The sequence below is a fragment of the Hypanus sabinus genome, unplaced genomic scaffold (genome assembly GCF_030144855.1).
Source record: "Hypanus sabinus isolate sHypSab1 unplaced genomic scaffold, sHypSab1.hap1 scaffold_213, whole genome shotgun sequence".
Classification (NCBI taxonomy): Eukaryota; Metazoa; Chordata; class Chondrichthyes; order Myliobatiformes; family Dasyatidae; genus Hypanus; species Hypanus sabinus.
Genome location: NW_026780235.1, coordinates 644,600 through 661,508, shown reverse-complemented (window position 1 = coordinate 661,508; position 16,909 = coordinate 644,600). Strand labels below are relative to the sequence as shown.

Genomic DNA, 16,909 nt, shown 5'->3' with positions numbered 1-16,909 from the left:
GGGAGATTCACTCTGTGTCTGACCCCGGGAGTGTGCGAAGGGACGGTGTGGAGGGAGATTCACTTTGTCTCTGACACCGGGAGTGTGGGATGGTAGGGTGTGGGGGGAGATTTACTGTACGTGTGATCCCGGGTAGTGTTATCTCTCTGACCTTTGGAATGAGTTCGTTGATTCTGTTGGTGTCTGCTACCATCAGCTTGCTTCCCCAGTACACAACAGCAAACATGATCAGTTCCTGAGGATTGGAGAATGGCTTATGTTATCCCACTTTTTAAGAAAGGAGGGATGGTGTAAACAGAGAACTATCGACCTGTCAGCCTATCCTCAGTAGTGGGGAAAATGCTAGTCCATTATTACGGATGAAATAGTGGCATATCTAGAGAGCAGTGATAGGATTTGGCCAAGCCAGCATGGAATTACCAATGGTAAATCATGCTTGACTAACCTATTGGTGTTTTTCGAGAATGTAACCGGCAAGTTAGACGGGGGAGATCCAGTGGATGTAGTGTTCCTCGATTTTCAGAAGGCATTTGATAAGGTCCCACATAGGAGATTGGTGGGTAAAATCAAAGCTCAGGGCATCGGTGTGGGGGGGGGGGGGTGGGGGGGGGAGGCATTGAAATGGATAGAAAACTGGTTGGCAGATAGAAAGCAAAGGGTAGCGGTGAATGGGTGTTTCTCGGAATGGCAGGTGGTGACTAGTGGGGTGCCACAGTGCTCGGTATTGGGACCACAACTGTTTACAATTTACATCAAAGATTTAGATGGAGGCATTGAGAATAACATCAGCAAGTTTTCTGATGATACTAAGCTGGCGGGCAGTGTGACATGTGATGAGGATGTTAGAAGAATTCAGGGTGACTTGGATTGGCTGGGTGAGTGGGCAGATACTTGGCAGATGACGTTTAATGTGAATAAATGTGAGGTTATCCACTTTGGGAGTAAGAACAGGAAGGTAGATTATTATCTGAATGGTGTAGAGTTAGGTAAGGGTGAAATACAAAGAGATCTAGGAGTCCTTGTTCATCGGTCACTGAAGGTGAATGAGCAAGTACAGCAGGCAGTGAAGAAGGCTAATGGAATGTTGGCCTTTAATACAAAGGGAATTGAGTACAAGAGCAAGGAAATCCTCTTGCATTTGTACAGAGCCCTGGCGAGACCACACCTGGAGTATTAGGTACAGTTTTGGTCTCCAGGGTTAAGGAAGGACATCCTGGCTGTAGAGGATGTGCAGCATAGATTCACAAGGTTAATTCCTGGGATGTCCGGACTGTCTTACGCAGAAAGGTTAGAGAGACTGGGCTTGCACACGCTGGAATTAAGGAGATTGAGAGGGGATCTGATCGAAACATATAAGATTATTAAGGGATTGGACAAGATAGAGGCAGGAAATATGTTCCAGATGCTGGGAGAGTCCAGTACTAGAGGGCGTGGTTTGAGAATAAGGGGTTGGTCATTTAGGATAGAGTTAAGGAAAAACGTCTTCTCCCAGAGAGTTGTGGGGGTCTGGAATGCACTGCCTCGGAAGGTAGTGGAGGCCAATTCTCTGGATGCTTTCAAGAAGGAGCGAGATAGGTATCTTATGGATAGGGGAATCAAGGGATATGGGGACAAGGCAGTAACCGGGTATTGATAGTAGATGATCAGCCATGATCTCAAAATGGCGGTGCAGGCTCGAAGGGCCTATTGTCTATTGTCTATTGTCTATGATAGATCTGGCCACCACAGACTCGTGGAACATCCTCAGCATCGTCCGGCAGATGTTAAAGGGCCTCCGTCTCCTCAGGAAGTAGAGATGGCTCTGACCCTTCTTGTAGACAGCCTCAGTGTTCTTTGACCAGTCCAGTTTATTGTCCATTCGTATCCCCAGGTATTTGTAATCCTCCACCATGTCCACACTGACCCCTTGGATGGAAACAGGGGTCACCGGTGCCTTGGCCCCCCTCAGGTGTCATATTAAGCTGCAGATGATTCTGCTCGCAACATGTGACAAAGTTTCCCACCGTCTTCCTGTCCTCAGCCTCATCTCCCTTGCTGATGCATCCAACTATGGCAGAGTCATCAGAAAACTTCCGAAGATGGCAATACTCTGTGCAGTAGTTGACGTCTGAGGTGTAGATGGTGAAGAGAAAGGGAGACAGGACAGTCCCCTGTGGAGCCCCAGTGTTGCTGACCACTCTGTCTGACACACAGTGTTGCAAGCGCACGTACTGTGGTCTGCCAGTCAGTTAATCAATAGTCCATGAAACCAGGGAAGCATCCACCTGCATCACGGTCAGCTTCTCACCCGGCAGAGCAGGGCGGATGGTGTTGAACGAACTGGAGAAGTCAAAAAACATGATCCTCACAGTGCTCGCCGGCTTGTCCAGGTGGGCGTAGACACGGTTCAGCAGGTAGATAATGGCATCCTCAACTCCTAGTCGGGGGTGGTATGCGAACTGGAGCGGGTGTAAGTGTGGCCTAACCATAGGCCGGACCTGGTCTGGAACAAGACTCCCCAGGGTCTTCACGATGTGGGAGGTCAATGTCACCGATCTGTAGTCATTGGAGCCACTGGGGCGCGGCATCGTCGGCACAGGGACGAGGCAGGACGTCCTCCACAGCACAGGAACCCTCTGGAGACTCAGGCTCAGGTAACCCTAGATAATTTCCAAAGTAACGACATTTACGGCACAGCGTTGTGGGCCGAAGGGTCTGTGTTGTGCTGTTAGTTGATGTGAAATGTTATCACCGAGCTACACTCGATAAGGAAGTCAAACATTCTGCCGCAGAGGGAGACGCACTGTCCCGGATGTGGAGATTGTTGATAAGAACTTAGGAAATGATTGAGGATGTTCTACGAGTCTGTGGTGGCCAGATCTATCATAGACAATAGACAATAGGCCCTTCGAGCCTGCACCGCCATTTTGAGATCATCCTCAATCTAAGCATTTGTCAATAAACGGCAGCCCGATGTGGGTATTGTAATTGTCCAGATGGTCCAAGGCCCAATGGAAAGCAAGTCAGATGGTGTTCCATTTGGCTACCAATGGCAAGGCTAGGGCGAGTGACGAGGGAGTAGAGGGATAAGGGTTAAAGGGCAGGATCTCCAGGGTAGTCATCTCAGTATTGGAACCCGAGCACCATGCTCGCCGGGATTATACAGTTTACACTCACGGATGTCTACCCGTTCCAGCGGGATGGGAACCAGAGTGCCAGATGAGTTAGCGGAGAGGTTGTGGAGGCGGATGATGGTGAGAGCTCACACAGAGTTTGTAATCAGATGGTTGAGTTCAGTGAAACGCCTGCCCTGAGCTCATACGTTTCAATGCAGAAGGATGTGAGGAAAGGCTGAAGATAGTGCTGAAGATGAGGTAACTGGTTTTACAAACAGAGGAAGGCGATTTACTCTCTGTTAGTGTGTACTGAGGGGGCTGTTGAACGGGAAACGTCGCAGTCAATCGTCTGAGATGCTTGGTCAATTGTGGACAGCATCGAAAAGCACAAACACAGGACTGAAGGTGCTGAATTTTAATGTGTGGAGTATAATGGATAAAGCGGCGCTTCTTTGGCAGGAAGTCAAGCGTGGGAATAAACGGAGACATCCACAGAGAGACAGTTGCATCCAAGGTGGACACAGTAAACTGGGTGACAGCCAGGAAGGGGAAAGCGGTTCAGGAGCCAGTTCAGTGGTCATCCTCGTCAGCACCCGGTGTAACACTTCAGATGCAGTCGGGCATACGGACTAATAGAGGGAGGTCCCTGTGGTCGGCTGTTTGGAGTGGGTCTGCCTCCTGTCTCAGAAGGCAAGGGGGGAAAGAAGAGACACGCTGCAGTGATGGGGGTTTTGTGAGTTTTGGGAACAGACAGGAGGTTCGCCGTGCCAGAATGAGATTCCCGGATGGTGTGTTGTCTCCCGCTTGCCAGGGTCCGGGATTTCTCAAACCGAGTCCTCAACACTCCTCAGTGCGAGGGTCAGAAGTCACAAGTCTGTTCACTGAGGAGGTGTGTTTAAATTAATTCTGTAATTTGCGAGGGGGAAGCGTCAGTCACATGTATCAGCATCAAAATGGAATAATGGGACTGACAGAGGCATCAGAGAGGAGCTTGCCCATGTAGACAGGAGGTGGGGACTGGATGGGATGCCGGCAGTCTGAAATTTCTGGTAATTTTACACAATGAACAGGATACATACGCCCCAACGAAGAAGAGGTTCTCACACGATAAGAGTAGACATCCGTGGCTGACAAAGGAAATTAAGGATTGCAGTTAAGCCAAGGAAAGCCCATGTAAAATGGCAAAAGTGAGTAGGAATTGGATGACTTGAAAGCTTTTAAAATCAAGCAAAAGGCAACTAGAAAGGCTGTCAAATAATAAAAAAAAAACTGGACTATGAAGGCAAAGTAGCCAATAATATAAAGCAGGACTCTCTAAGTTTATTTTTTAAAATTTCGGTTTATAGGCCCCGTTGTTCTAGTGAGACCATGGACTTTCGCCTGGGAAGGTTTCCAGGGCGCAGGCCAGGGCAGGGTTGTGTGGGAGACCGGAAGTTGCCCAAGCTGCAGGTCTCCCCTCTCCACGCCACCGATGTTGTCCAAGGAAAGGGCACTAGGACCCATGCAGCCTGGCCCCAGTGACATTGCAGAGCAATGTGTGGTTAAGTGCCTTTCTCAAGGACACAACACGCTGCCTCAGCCGAGGCTCGAACCAGTGACCTTCAGAATTTCAGCCTGAGTCTGGCCGTGTTAGTGTGTGATCGGACGGTGTGCAGGGAGCGTAAATCTGTGTCTCACCCCGTGCGTGTCTGATGGGACTCTGTGTTCGATACAGATGTATGTGACGAGGAGCTACTGCGGGAAGGAGGGAGGGTGGGTGAATGCCTTTGGTGGATGTGAGGGGGGTGGGGTATGTGTTTGTCTGACACAGGGAACGCGGGCCTGGATGATGTTCCGCTCTGTGTCAGATATCTCTGTGATAGGACGGTGCGGAGGAAACTTCTCTCGTTTTCTGAACACTGTGATGTCTCTGGGCAGAAGGAGCACCACACTATAGTTGACCACGGGAGTGTGCGGCGGGAGGAAGCAGCGAGTGTTTTCTTTCCTATCTGATCACGGGAGGTTGTATTGGGGTAGTGTGGAGGAAGGTTCACTGGGTGTTTGACCCAAGGAGTGTGTGAGAGTGTGGATTAGGGTTAGGGTCGTGTGTGATGGGCCAGTCTGGAAGGAGCGTCACTCTGTGTCTGACACCGGAAGATGATGATGCGACTGTGATACAAGAGCTTCATGCTTCGTCTGTCCACGAGAGTGTGTGCCGGGACATTGTGTGCTGAACCCAAATCTGTGTCTGAGCAGTCAGGAAGTGTGTGTTTGAATGGCCCGCAAGGACTTTCACTCTACTACTGATGGGACGGTGCCGTGGTAGTTTCATTGCATGTCTGATCTCTGGAAAGTGTGATGGGACGGTGCGGAGGAAAATTCAGTCTGTGTCTGATCCCGGGAGTGTGTGATGGGACGGTGTGGAGGGAGATCCACTCTGTGTCCGACCCCGGGAGTGTGTGATGGGACGGTGTGGAGGGAGATTCACTCTGTGTCTAACCCCGGGAGTGTGTGACGGGACAGTGTGGAGGGAGATTCACTCTGTGTCTGACCCCGGGAGTGTGTGATGGGACGGTGTGGAGGGAGATTCACTCTGTGTCCGACCCCGGGAGTGTGTGATGGGACGGTGTAGAGGGTGATTCACTCTGTGTCCGACCCCGGGAGTGTGTGATGGGACGGTGTGGAGGGAGATTCACTCTGTGTCCGACCCCGGGAGTGTGTGATGGGACGGTGTGGAGGGAGATTCACTCTGTGTCCGACCCCGGGGGTGTGTGATGGGACGGTGTGGAGGGAGATTCACTCTGTGTCTGACCCCGGGAATGTGTGATGGGACGGTGTGGAGGGGGATTCACTCTGTGTCTGAACCCGGGAAAGTGTGATGGGACGGTGAGGAGGGCGATTCACTCTGTGTCTGACCCGAAGAGTGTGTGATGGGTCGGAGTGAAAGCAGCGACACCTGCTGTCTGAATCGGGGTTGGGACGTTGTGGTGGGAAGTTGACTGTGTCTGATCCCAGTCGGTGCAATGGGATTTATGGAGGGAGATTCACTTCTGTTTGTTCCTGATTTGCAGTGCCAGCGTGTCCTCAGGAATGGATCGAAAATGAAGGTCGGTGTTATTTCCTATCCAACCTGGAAGAATCTTACGATGGAGCGACGGAACATTGTTCAATCTTTGATGCAAGGCTCCTCAAAATAAATTCAAACCAGGAAGAGGTATGTGATTTCCGGGGTCTGACATAGTTTGAATCTTTCCCCACCGTCCCATCACACACCCCCGCGGTAGACAGAGAGCGGAACTCCCGCCAGATCAGAAGCAGAATCAGTTTTATTATCACCAGCACGTGACGTGAAATTTGTTAGCTTAGCATCAGCAATTCAATGCCACACATAACCTAGCAGAAAGAGAGAAAATAACAATAAATAAAATAAAACATAATAAAAATAAACAAGTAAATCAAACACAAGCATTGAATAGATTTTGTAAAAAAAACAGAAATAGTCTACGTTATAAGAAGTGAGGTAGTGTACAAAGTTTCCAGTCCGTTCCGGAATCGGATGGCAGAGGGGAAGAAGCTGTTCCTGAATCACTTAGTGTGTGCCTTCAGGCTTCTGTATCTCCTACCTGATCGGAACAGTGAGTAAAGGGCAAGCCATTGGTGCTGGAGGTCTTCAATAATAGACGCTGTCTTTCCGAGACTCCGCTCTCTGAAGATGTCCTTTTGTAGGCAAGCGCCCAATATGGAGCTGGCTAGATTTACAACCTTCCGGAGCTTCTTTCGGTCCTGTGCAGCAGCCACCCCCCCCCCCCCCCTCAACATACCAAACAGTCATGCAGCCTGTCAGAATGCTCTGCACGGTGCAATTATGGAAGTTTTTGATTGTGACAGAATGAAGTCCCTCCACGCCGTCCCGTCAGACACTCCCTGGATCAGGCACAGAGTGAAACTCCCACAAACCTGTCCCAACACCCATTCCTGGGATCTGACACTGGGGATTCCATCCCTGTGCCGTCTCTTCACATTTTCCCGTGGTCAGGCAAGGAGAGACGCTAAATGTAACCGTTAGGTTCTACCAGCATGCTTTGTCTGGTGTGTGAGGGCGATACTGTCTCCGGGTCGGCCAAACCGAGAAAAGCTTTTTTGTGTGTACGTCTGGCCCGGTTATAAATCAATCCCATGAAATAACGAGCAGTACACCATTTGCAATTAAACAATTGAACTTTATGATTCTTCATTTAACTGCAGGGTTTGTCTGGAAAACAATTTTACCATTTTAATGAAACAGTCTAATGCGCTCCTTGGAGCTGACTGTTTTCCCGTCCGTCCGTTTTCCATCGATTTCCCCCGGGCGTGGTCGACTCCCGTCCCATTCCAAGTCCGCTCAGGCCTGCAGTCTACGATTACCCCGATCTGGCATCTTCTCTCTCCATCTTCTGCCAAACAAAAGCCCGCGAGTCCCTCGCTTTCGGGCTCACAGGAAAGAAAACCCCTCCCATCATGGGACGCCACACAGTCCAAAGCCCCCGTTATCTCTCGTCATAACACAAACACACTGCTGCTACAGAGAAACCATTACATTAGCTGTGAAACATTTCCCAGGGCGTTGCATGCACATTAATCGAAGGGATTTAATTTCACAGGATTTTATTTCCACATCTATGGACAATGGAAACAGAGCTTACTGGATCGGAAAATGCAGAGACGGGTGAGGTTTGGACTGTTACAGGTCGGTGGGGTGAGAGTGACACGAGGCCGTGGGGAGAGGGTGGGTCAGTGGAATAAATTTGGAGAATGACAGCGGGCGGTGTGTGGTGTGGGTCAGTGGAATTAGTCTGTTGACTGACCCAGGGTTGTCAGGAGAGGGTGGTGCAGTGGGATTGATTTGGAGAATGACAGCGGGCTGTGTGTGGTGTGGGTCAGTGTGATTAGTCTGTTGACTGACCCAGGGTTGTCGGGAGAGGGTGGTGCAGTGTGATTAGTCTGTTGACTGACCCTGGGTTGTCGGGAGAGGGTGGTGCAGTGTGATTAGACTGTTGTCTGACCCAGGGTTGTCGGAAGAGGCTGGTGCAGTGGGATTAGTCTGTTCACGGACCCAGGGTTGTCGGGAGAGGCTGGTGCAGTGGGATTAGTCTGTTCACTGACCCAGGGTTGTCGGGAGAGGGTGGGTCAGTGGGATTGATTTGGAGAATGACAGCGGGCTGTGTGTGGTGTGGGTCAGTGGGATTTGTCTGTTGACTGACCCAGGGTTGTCGGGAGAGGGTGGTGCAGTGGGATTGATTTGGAGAATGACAGCGGGCGGTGTGTGGTGTGGGTCAGTGGGATTAGTCTGTTGACTGACCCAGGGTTGTCGGGAGAGGGTGGGTCAGTGGGATTGATTTGGAGAATGACAGCGGGCGGTGTGTGGTGTGGGTCAGTGGGATTAGACTGTTGACTGACCCAGGGTTGTCGGGAGAGGGTGGTGCAGTGCGATTAGTCTGTTGACTGACCCAGGGTTGTCGGGAGAGGTGGTGCAGTGTGATTAGTCTGTTGACTGACCCAGGGTTGTCGGGAGAGGGTGGTGCAGTGCGATTAGTCTGTTGACTGACCCAGGGTTGTCGGGAGAGGTTGGTGCAGTGTGATTAGTCTGTTGTCTGACCCAGGGTTGTCGGAAGAGGCTGGTGCAGTGGGATTAGTCTGTTCACGGACCCAGGGTTGTCGGGAGAGGCTGGTGCAGTGGGATTAGTCTGTTCACTGACCCAGGGTTGTCGGGAGAGGGTGGGTCAGTGGGATTGATTTGGAGAATGACAGCGGGCTGTGTGTGGTGTGGGTCAGTGGGATTAGTCTGTTGACTGACCCAGGGTTGTCGGGGGAGGGTGGGTCAGTGGGATTGATTTGGAGAATGACAGCGGACGGTGTGTGGTGTGGGTCAGTGGGATTAGTCTGTTGACTGACCCAGGGTTGTAGGGAGAGGGTGGTGCAGTGCGATTAGTCTGTTGACTGACCCAGGGTTGTCGGGAGAGGGTGGTGCAGTGTGATTAGTCTGTTGACTGACCCAGGTTTGTCGGGAGAGGGTGGTGCAGTGGGATTAGTCTGTTGACTGACCCAGGGTTGTCGGGAGAGGCTGGTGCAGTGGGATTAGTCTGTCGACTGACCCAGGGTTGTCGGGAGAGGCTGGTGCAGTGGGATTAGTCTGTTCACTGACCCAGGGTTGTCGGGAGAGGGTGGTGCAGTGTGATTAGACTGTTGACTGACCCAGGGTTGTCGGGAGAGGGTGGTGCAGTGTGAGTAGTCTGTTGACTGACCCAGGTTGTCGGGAGAGGGTGGTGCAGTGTGATTAGTCTGTTGACTGACCCAGAGTTGTCGGGAGAGGGGGGGGTCAGTGGGATTGATTTGGAGAATGACAGCGGGCTGTGTGTGGTGTGGGTCAGTGGGATTAGTCTGTTGACTGACCCAGGGTTGTCGGGGGAGTGTGGGTCAGTGGGATTGATTTGGAGAATGACAGCGGACGGTGTGTGGTGTGTGTCAGTGGGATTAGTCAGTTGACTGACCCAGGGTTGTAGGGAGAGGGTGGTGCAGTGCGATTAGTCTGTTGACTGACCCAGGGTTGTCGGGAGAGGGTGGTGCAGTGTGATTAGTCTGTTGACTGACCCAGGTTTGTCGGGAGAGGGTGGTGCAGTGGGATTAGTCTGTTGACTGACCCAGGGTTGTCGGGAGAGGGTGGTGCAGTGTGATTAGTCTGTCGACTGACCCAGGGTTGTCGGGAGAGGCTGGTGCAGTGGGATTAGTCTGTTCACTGACCCAGGGTTGTCGGGAGAGGCTGGTGCAGTGTGATTAGACTGTTGACTGACCCAGGGTTGTCGGGAGAGGGTGGTGCAGTGTGATTAGTCTGTTGACTGACCCAGGGTTGTCGGGAGAGGCTGGTGCAGTGGGATTAGTCTGTTCACTGACCCAGGGTTGTCGGGAGAGGGTGGGTCAGTGGGATTGATTTGGAGAATGACAGCGGGCTGTGTGTGGTGTGGGTCAGTGGGATTAGTCTGTTGACTGACCCAGGGTTGTCGGGAGAGGGTGGGTCAGTGGGATTGATTTGCAGAATGACAGCGGGCTGTGTGTGGTGTGGGTCAGTGGGATTAGTCTGTTGACTGACCCAGGGTTGTAGGGAGAGGGTGGTGCAGTGCGATTAGTCTGTTGACTGACCCAGGGTTGTCGGGAGAGGCTGGTGCAGTGGGATTAGTCTGTCCACTGACCCAGGGTTGTCGGGAGAGGCTGGTGCAGTGTGATTAGACTGTTGACTGACCCAGGGTTGTCGGGAGAGGGTGGTGCAGTGTGATTAGTCTGTTGACTGACCCAGGGTTGTCAGGAGAGGCTGGTGCAGTGGGATTAGTCTGTTGACTGACCCAGGGTTGTCGGGAGAGGGTGGGTCAGTGGGATTGATTTGGAGAATGACAGCGGGCTGTGTGTGGTGTGGGTCAGTGGGATTAGTCTGTTGACTGACCCAGGGTTGTCGGGAGAGGGTGGGTCAGTGGGATTGATTTGCAGATAGACAGCGGGCTGTGTGTGGTGTGGGTCAGTGGGATTAGTCTGTTCACTGACCCAGGGTTATCGGGAGAGGGTGGGTCAGTGGGATTGATTTGCAGAATGACAGCGGGCTGTGTGTGGTGTGGGTCAGTGGGATTAGTCTGTTCACTGAACCAGGGTTGTCGGGAGAAGGTGGTGCAGTGGGATTAGTTTGCTGACTGACCCAGGTTTGTTGGGAGAGGGTGGGTCAGTGGGATTAGTCTGTTGACTGACCCAGGGTTGCCGGGAGAAGGTGGTGCAGTGGGATTTATTTGGGATCTGACTCGGGATTGTCGGGGAGAGGGGTGTAGTGGGATTCGTACGGCCGTGGATCCGGGGCTGGGGGGCGAGCGCAGATCAGTGGAATAGTTATTTCCGACGATCTCCGGTTGCCTGCTGGATCTGTTTTTTTCTCTGTCTAACCCTCTTTCACAGGAAGGTGGACTCTAATCTTCTGTACAAGTCCTATCGATGGTTCAGCTGCAGTAAATGCAACGCGGACTGGAGCACCAGTTGCAAAAATAAACACAGATTCATCTGCGAGAAGTCGGCACATTTATGCCGGGATATTCCTGAAGAGATCCGAGGTCTCTGTCAACACCCCGTGGGGAAGACTTAAATCAAATGAATGCATCCCGCTTCTCCCCATTCAATCTACCCCACTCTCAAACTCCCATCTTTTTACTTCTTCCCACCCTCTCTTCCCCTCCTTCCTACCCTAGTCTCCTCCTCTACTCGCATTCTCATTCTCCCCCACTACTCTCCCTTTCCCCATCTAGACCAATTTTCACCCTTCCCGCCCCGATCCCCCCATTTAATCTCCCTTTCTACACCTCTCTTTGCCCTTCTCCCCAGCTCATTCCGCTTCTGCCCTTGCTCTCTCCCCCTCGGACCCCATTTTCTGCCTTTCCTCTCTCCGTTCTCTCCACACACTCTCACCTCAATTCTGTGAACTCTGGCTCTCAATTCCCCAACCCAGGGGAAAAGGCTGTGCACATTTACCCTCTCTGAGCCCCTCCTGGCTTCATACCCATGCTCCAAGAAATGTAGACACATCCTTCCTGCTTGCATTCTGTCCGTAACTCAGACCCTCGAGACCGGGCGACATCCTCATAAATCTCCCTCCGCACTCTTTCCAGCTCAGTGGCATCTTTCCTACAGGAGGGCGACCAGAACCGGAAACCCCCCTCCAAGCGCGGCCTCACCGACGCCTTGTACAACTTCAACGTGACCCCGGTACGGTGCAAAGATGTAAAATTAACGTAAATTGGGAGAATTAATAAATACTGCAATGAAGGTGAATACCGAAGAAGTGTTAAAGTGTTCAGGGAGGGTTCGCACTCTAATGGCGGAGAGGAGGCAACTGCTTGTAAATTGTTGAGTTTCCAGGCGCCTGTAACCCCTCCCCGATGGTACCGATGAGCACAGGGCATTTCCCGGCGGGAGAGGGTCCACGCTGATGGATACGGTCTTCCCGAGGCATTCCTACTTGACCATGTCCTCGATGGAGGGGAGGGTTGTTGACGGGCAATAATTAACACTCTGAGCCTTAAGGAGAAGGTGACCGCTCACCACACTCCGGGGAATGGACGCGCCGAATCCTGGGAGCCTGTCGCTGTTCCGTCGGGAACGTGACACCTTCTTCGTGTTTCAGTGAATGTGCTATCTCCACGCTGATGGATTCCACGTTCTGCTCCATATATCCCATATCGTCCCCCACTATCTCCCTGACCTCAGCCTCAATCAAGAGCGCTACACCACCTCCTTAACATTCCTGCTCATCCTTTCGTATTAACTGATATCCTTGGATATTGAATTCCCAATCCTTTCCACTTTGCAACCACGTCTCTGTAATGACCACTAAATCACTCCACTTTGTACTGATTTGGGCCACAAGTTCACTGACCTTATTTTGAAAACTAAGGGCATTCAGATAACGTGATTTTACACTCATTGTGCTTTTAAAATCATGTCATCTTTCTCTCTTTACACTTGAATTTTCTTCGTTTCCGTTCACTACTCTCTTACTTTTCTCTTTTTTATCTTTTGATTTTACTGGATCTTTATCCACACTTCTCGCTTTTACTTTATCCTTACTCCGCCAGTCTGCTGAACAGAACGTCGTTCTGCGTCTCGCTGTTATCCAGGTCCCATCCCGGTTCAGATGCATCTTGTCCCATTTGAACAGCTCCCTCCTGTTGCCGATTCCAATGAATTCAAACCCAGTTCTCCCACACCAATCCTTGACCCACGCATTTAACTCTCTAATCTTCTTTACCTTAAGCCAATTTCACATGGCTGAGGCTGTAATCATGAGATTTCCTCCTTTTTGTTTTAGCTTTTTTTTAGTCCAGCTGCTGAATTCCCTCAGCAGAAGCGTTTACCTCGATCTACCGATGTGTTGCATATACATATTGACTTGGTTTCCGCCGCCGCCTGCCGCAAGGAATTCCTCCAATCAACCCTCATGGCAGAAGAAATCCCTCCGAACTTACGTTCTAAATTCTCATCCCTGCATGCTGAGGTTGTCCCCGCAGGCCTTAACACGAATTTGTGCGTGGAAGGTCACATTTGACAAATTTTATTGAAGAGGTTACTGGGAAAGTAGACAAGGGTAAAACAGTGGATGTTATCTATATGGACTTCAGTAAGTATGCAGATGATACTAGGTTAGGTGGCGTTATGGATAGTGGAGACGGTTTTCAAAGCTTGCAGAGAGATTTAGGCCAGTTAGAAGTGTTGGGCTGAAGATGGCAGATGGAGTTTAAGGCTGATAAGTGTGAGGTGCTACACTTTGATAGGAATAATCCAAATAGGACATACATGGTAAATGGTAAGGCATTGAGGAATGCAGTAGAACAGAGTGATATAGGAATAATGGTGCATGGTTCCCTGAAGGTAGAAAATCATGTGGATAGGTTGGTGAAGAAAGATTTTGGTATGCTGGCCTGGGTAATTTACAGCGTAAGTTTAAACAAGCTAGGTCTTTATACTTCAGAGCGTAGTCGGTTGAGGGGGGTCTTGATAGAGGTATTTAAAATTATGAGGGTATAGATAGACGACGTGGCTAGGCTTTTTCCATTGAGAGTAGTGGAGATTCATACAAGAGGATATGCGAAGAGATTTAGGACGCAAAAGTTTAAGGGTAACCCGAAGGGAAATTTCTTGACTCAGAGAGTGGTAGCTGTGTGGAACTAGCTTCCAGAAGAAGTGGTAGAGACAGGTTCCATATTGTCATTAAAAAAATAAAATTTGATAGGTGTATGGACAGGAAAGGAATGGAGGGCTATGGGTTGAGTGCAGGTCGGTGGGACTGGATGAGAGTAAGCGTTCCGCACGGACGAGAACAGCCGTTATGGCATGTTTCCGTGCTACAATTGTTATTTATGACTGATCACTTTGCACATGTAGTCTATGTTGGGACCAGAACTTCTTACCTTGTCTGTCAATCATATGGAAGTTGGAACTCATAGCGCTTTTTGCGAAGATTGCAGACGAAATGAAGACTGGCTGAGGGGGCAGGCGATTTTGGGGAAGTAGTCAGGATGTACGCTATATTCTAAATGATGTGAACATAAAACAACTAAGGCTGAATGGGATCACTTAAAGGTCAATTTACACGCTGTGGAAGGTAAATGCCAAGGTGGCATGTATTTCAAGGGGGTGAGAGTAAAACACAAGGATGTAATATTGTGACTTTACAAAGCAATGGGGAGGCCTCCGGTGGAGCATTGTGAACAATTGTGGGCCCCTAATCTTGCAGAGGGTGTGCTGAAGATGAAGAGGTTTCAAAGGAGCTTCATAAAAATTATTCCATCAAGAGCGTTTGATGACCCTGTGGTTGATGCACAGGTGTTTATTTTTTTTTAAAAAAGCGTCAACTCATCGAAACCTCTCGAGCGGTGAAAAGGCTTTGCTCAAGAGGAGATGGGAAGGATTTTCCTGCCGGTTGCAGAGTGAACGACCAGAAGATACATCTCAGAATAGAGAGGGTGCCCTTTAGGCACCCGTTATCCTCTGAATTCCAGTGAGTACAGGCCCGAGCCGTGAACGTTTCTCCGCATGACAGGACTTTCAATCCTCGAATAATTCTTGTGGAACTCCTGTTAAACCTCTCTGATGGAAACTCATACTTTCCTCGATCAGGGTTCCGAAACTCCACAACACCTCGAGTTAGGCCTCACCAGTGCCTTGTAGAGTCTTAAAATTACATCCTTGTTTACATATTCCAGCCCTCCGAAATGAAATTATCATCACATTCACCAAAAGATGTGCACAAAATAATAAAATCGCTAAAATTAATTGCTAAGTTTTAGATTTATTCACAGCAAAACCTATTTCTAGCTCTAAGCTTCTTGAATTCCTGTTTCGTTTCTACAAATCGGTTTTTGGTTAATACTTCTGGCAAGAGTAGGCTGACTTTTTTATTATTATCACTGGGGTGCGATGTGCCACTTGTAATCATCCCATGCGCCCCTTCTGGCACAAGCGCCATAGGTTGGCCATCCCTGGCACAGGTCGATAAAGGGAGGAGGTCCTGAATATAAGGAGTTAGGTAGAAAGCTGCGAAGCAGCACCTCCAGGGTAGTCACCTCCGGGTTGCTGCCTGTGCCAGATGCCAGTGACGGTACAAAGAGGATGATTTGGAAGATGAATGCGTGTCTGAAGAACTAGTGCGTGGTAGAGGATCAGATTTCTAGATCATGGGGGTCTTTTCAGGGGAAGAGATGACATGTAAAAAGAGGACAGGTTACACCTGAACCTGAGGGGTACCAACCCTCGGTGCGGTCTGAACCTGGAAATTGATCACAAACGAATCCTTCACACCCTGGATATTTTAGTTCCCTCTTAACTTCGAAAATAGTCGGCGCTTCAATTTTTTTCTACCAAAGTGTATGACCATACACTCTCCGACTCTGTAATCTACCTGCTGCACCTTTGTCCATTTGCCGAATCTGTTTAAGACCTTCTGTAGCCTCTCTGCTACCGCAACACTACCTGTAGATCGGTAATGTTATTATTGGTCTACACCAGGGGTGTCAAACACAGTTTAGGTCACGGGCCGGATTGAGCAAAATGCAGCTTCATGCGGGCCGGATCACCCGGACGCGTGCGGTCGCAGCTTTCGTTGCCTCCGTTTTCTCAGCCTGCTCTCTTATAGTCTCTGCTATAACTACAAAGTGTTTCACTTTACAAATTCCGTTTCTTATGAAGAAGACTGCCGAGCAAGACTGCCGAATAAACACTAAAAACCCTGAAAACCTGGTACCTGAATAAACTCAGCATTAGCCATATCATACGCCATAGGCGCTTCGATTACTGGGGCCAGCTTTAATAGTTTTTAGATATTATCTCGCGGGCCAAAGATAATTCCACCGCGGGCCGGATTTGGCCCGTGGGCCTTGAGTTTGACATGTATGGTTCACACTGAATGTGATTCCCCGATGACGAAGACAAATAGTCCGCTGCAGAGGGAGATGCCCTGTCCCGGGATCTGGAGCTTGTAGATTACAATCACCTCAACACCACCTGTAGATCGGTGATGTTATTACTGGTTCACACTGACTGTGATTCCCCGATGACGCAGACAAATAGTCCGCTGCAGAGGGAGATGCCCTGTCCCGGGGTTTGACCCGTGGGCCTTGAGTTTGACATGTATGGTTCACACTGAATGTGATTCCCCGATGACGAAACAAATAGTCCGCTGCAGAGGGAGATGCCCTGTCCCGGGGTTTGACCCGTGGGGCTTGAGTTTGACATGTATGGTTCACACTGAATGTGATTCCCCGATGACGAAACAAATAGTCCGCTGCAGAGGGAGATGCCCTGACCCGGGGTTTGGAGCTTGTTGATTACAACTGAGGAAATGATTATGCCGAACGCTGAGCTGTTGCCAGTGAACCGCCGCGTGATGTAACTATTGCAGTCGTCCAGATGGTCCAAGGCCCAGTGGAAAGTAAAAAAGATTGCACCCGTTGTGGACCTATCGTGGAGAGAAACAAAGTGCAGCTGATCAACGTTCTGGGCCCTGTGTAGATCCTCTGAGATGTTAACATCCGGGATATTCAAATAATTCGAGAGGCTTGCCGGGTGACAGACAGGACTTATAGAGAGGCAATTATACCCAAGGTGGAGGACGCAGGAAAGTGGGTGACAGCCAGGAAGGGGAAAGCGGTTAAAGAACCAGTGCAGAGTACCCCTGTGGTCATCCCCATCAGTAGCAGGTATAACACTTCAGATACAGTCGTGTGAACGAACTAATAGAGAGAGGTCCCAGGGTTCGGCTGTTTGCAGTGGGTTTA

At 50.1% G+C, this 16,909-nt stretch overlaps 1 protein-coding gene across 1 annotated transcript in view; it reads left to right on the top strand.

Moving 5' to 3' along the window:
* The window catches only part of LOC132387721 (CD209 antigen-like protein C), a 44,041-nt gene extending 29,162 nt beyond the window's left edge, over window positions 1–14,879 (top strand). Inside the window, exons 4-6 of the mRNA XM_059960081.1 lie at window positions 6,146–6,288; window positions 7,715–7,779; window positions 11,043–14,879. Of these exons, the coding sequence (XP_059816064.1) occupies window positions 6,146–6,288; window positions 7,715–7,779; window positions 11,043–11,226 (392 nt within the window). The 3' untranslated portion in view covers window positions 11,227–14,879. The remainder of the gene's footprint in view (window positions 1–6,145; window positions 6,289–7,714; window positions 7,780–11,042) is intronic.
* Window positions 14,880–16,909: the final 2,030 nt, after the last annotated feature.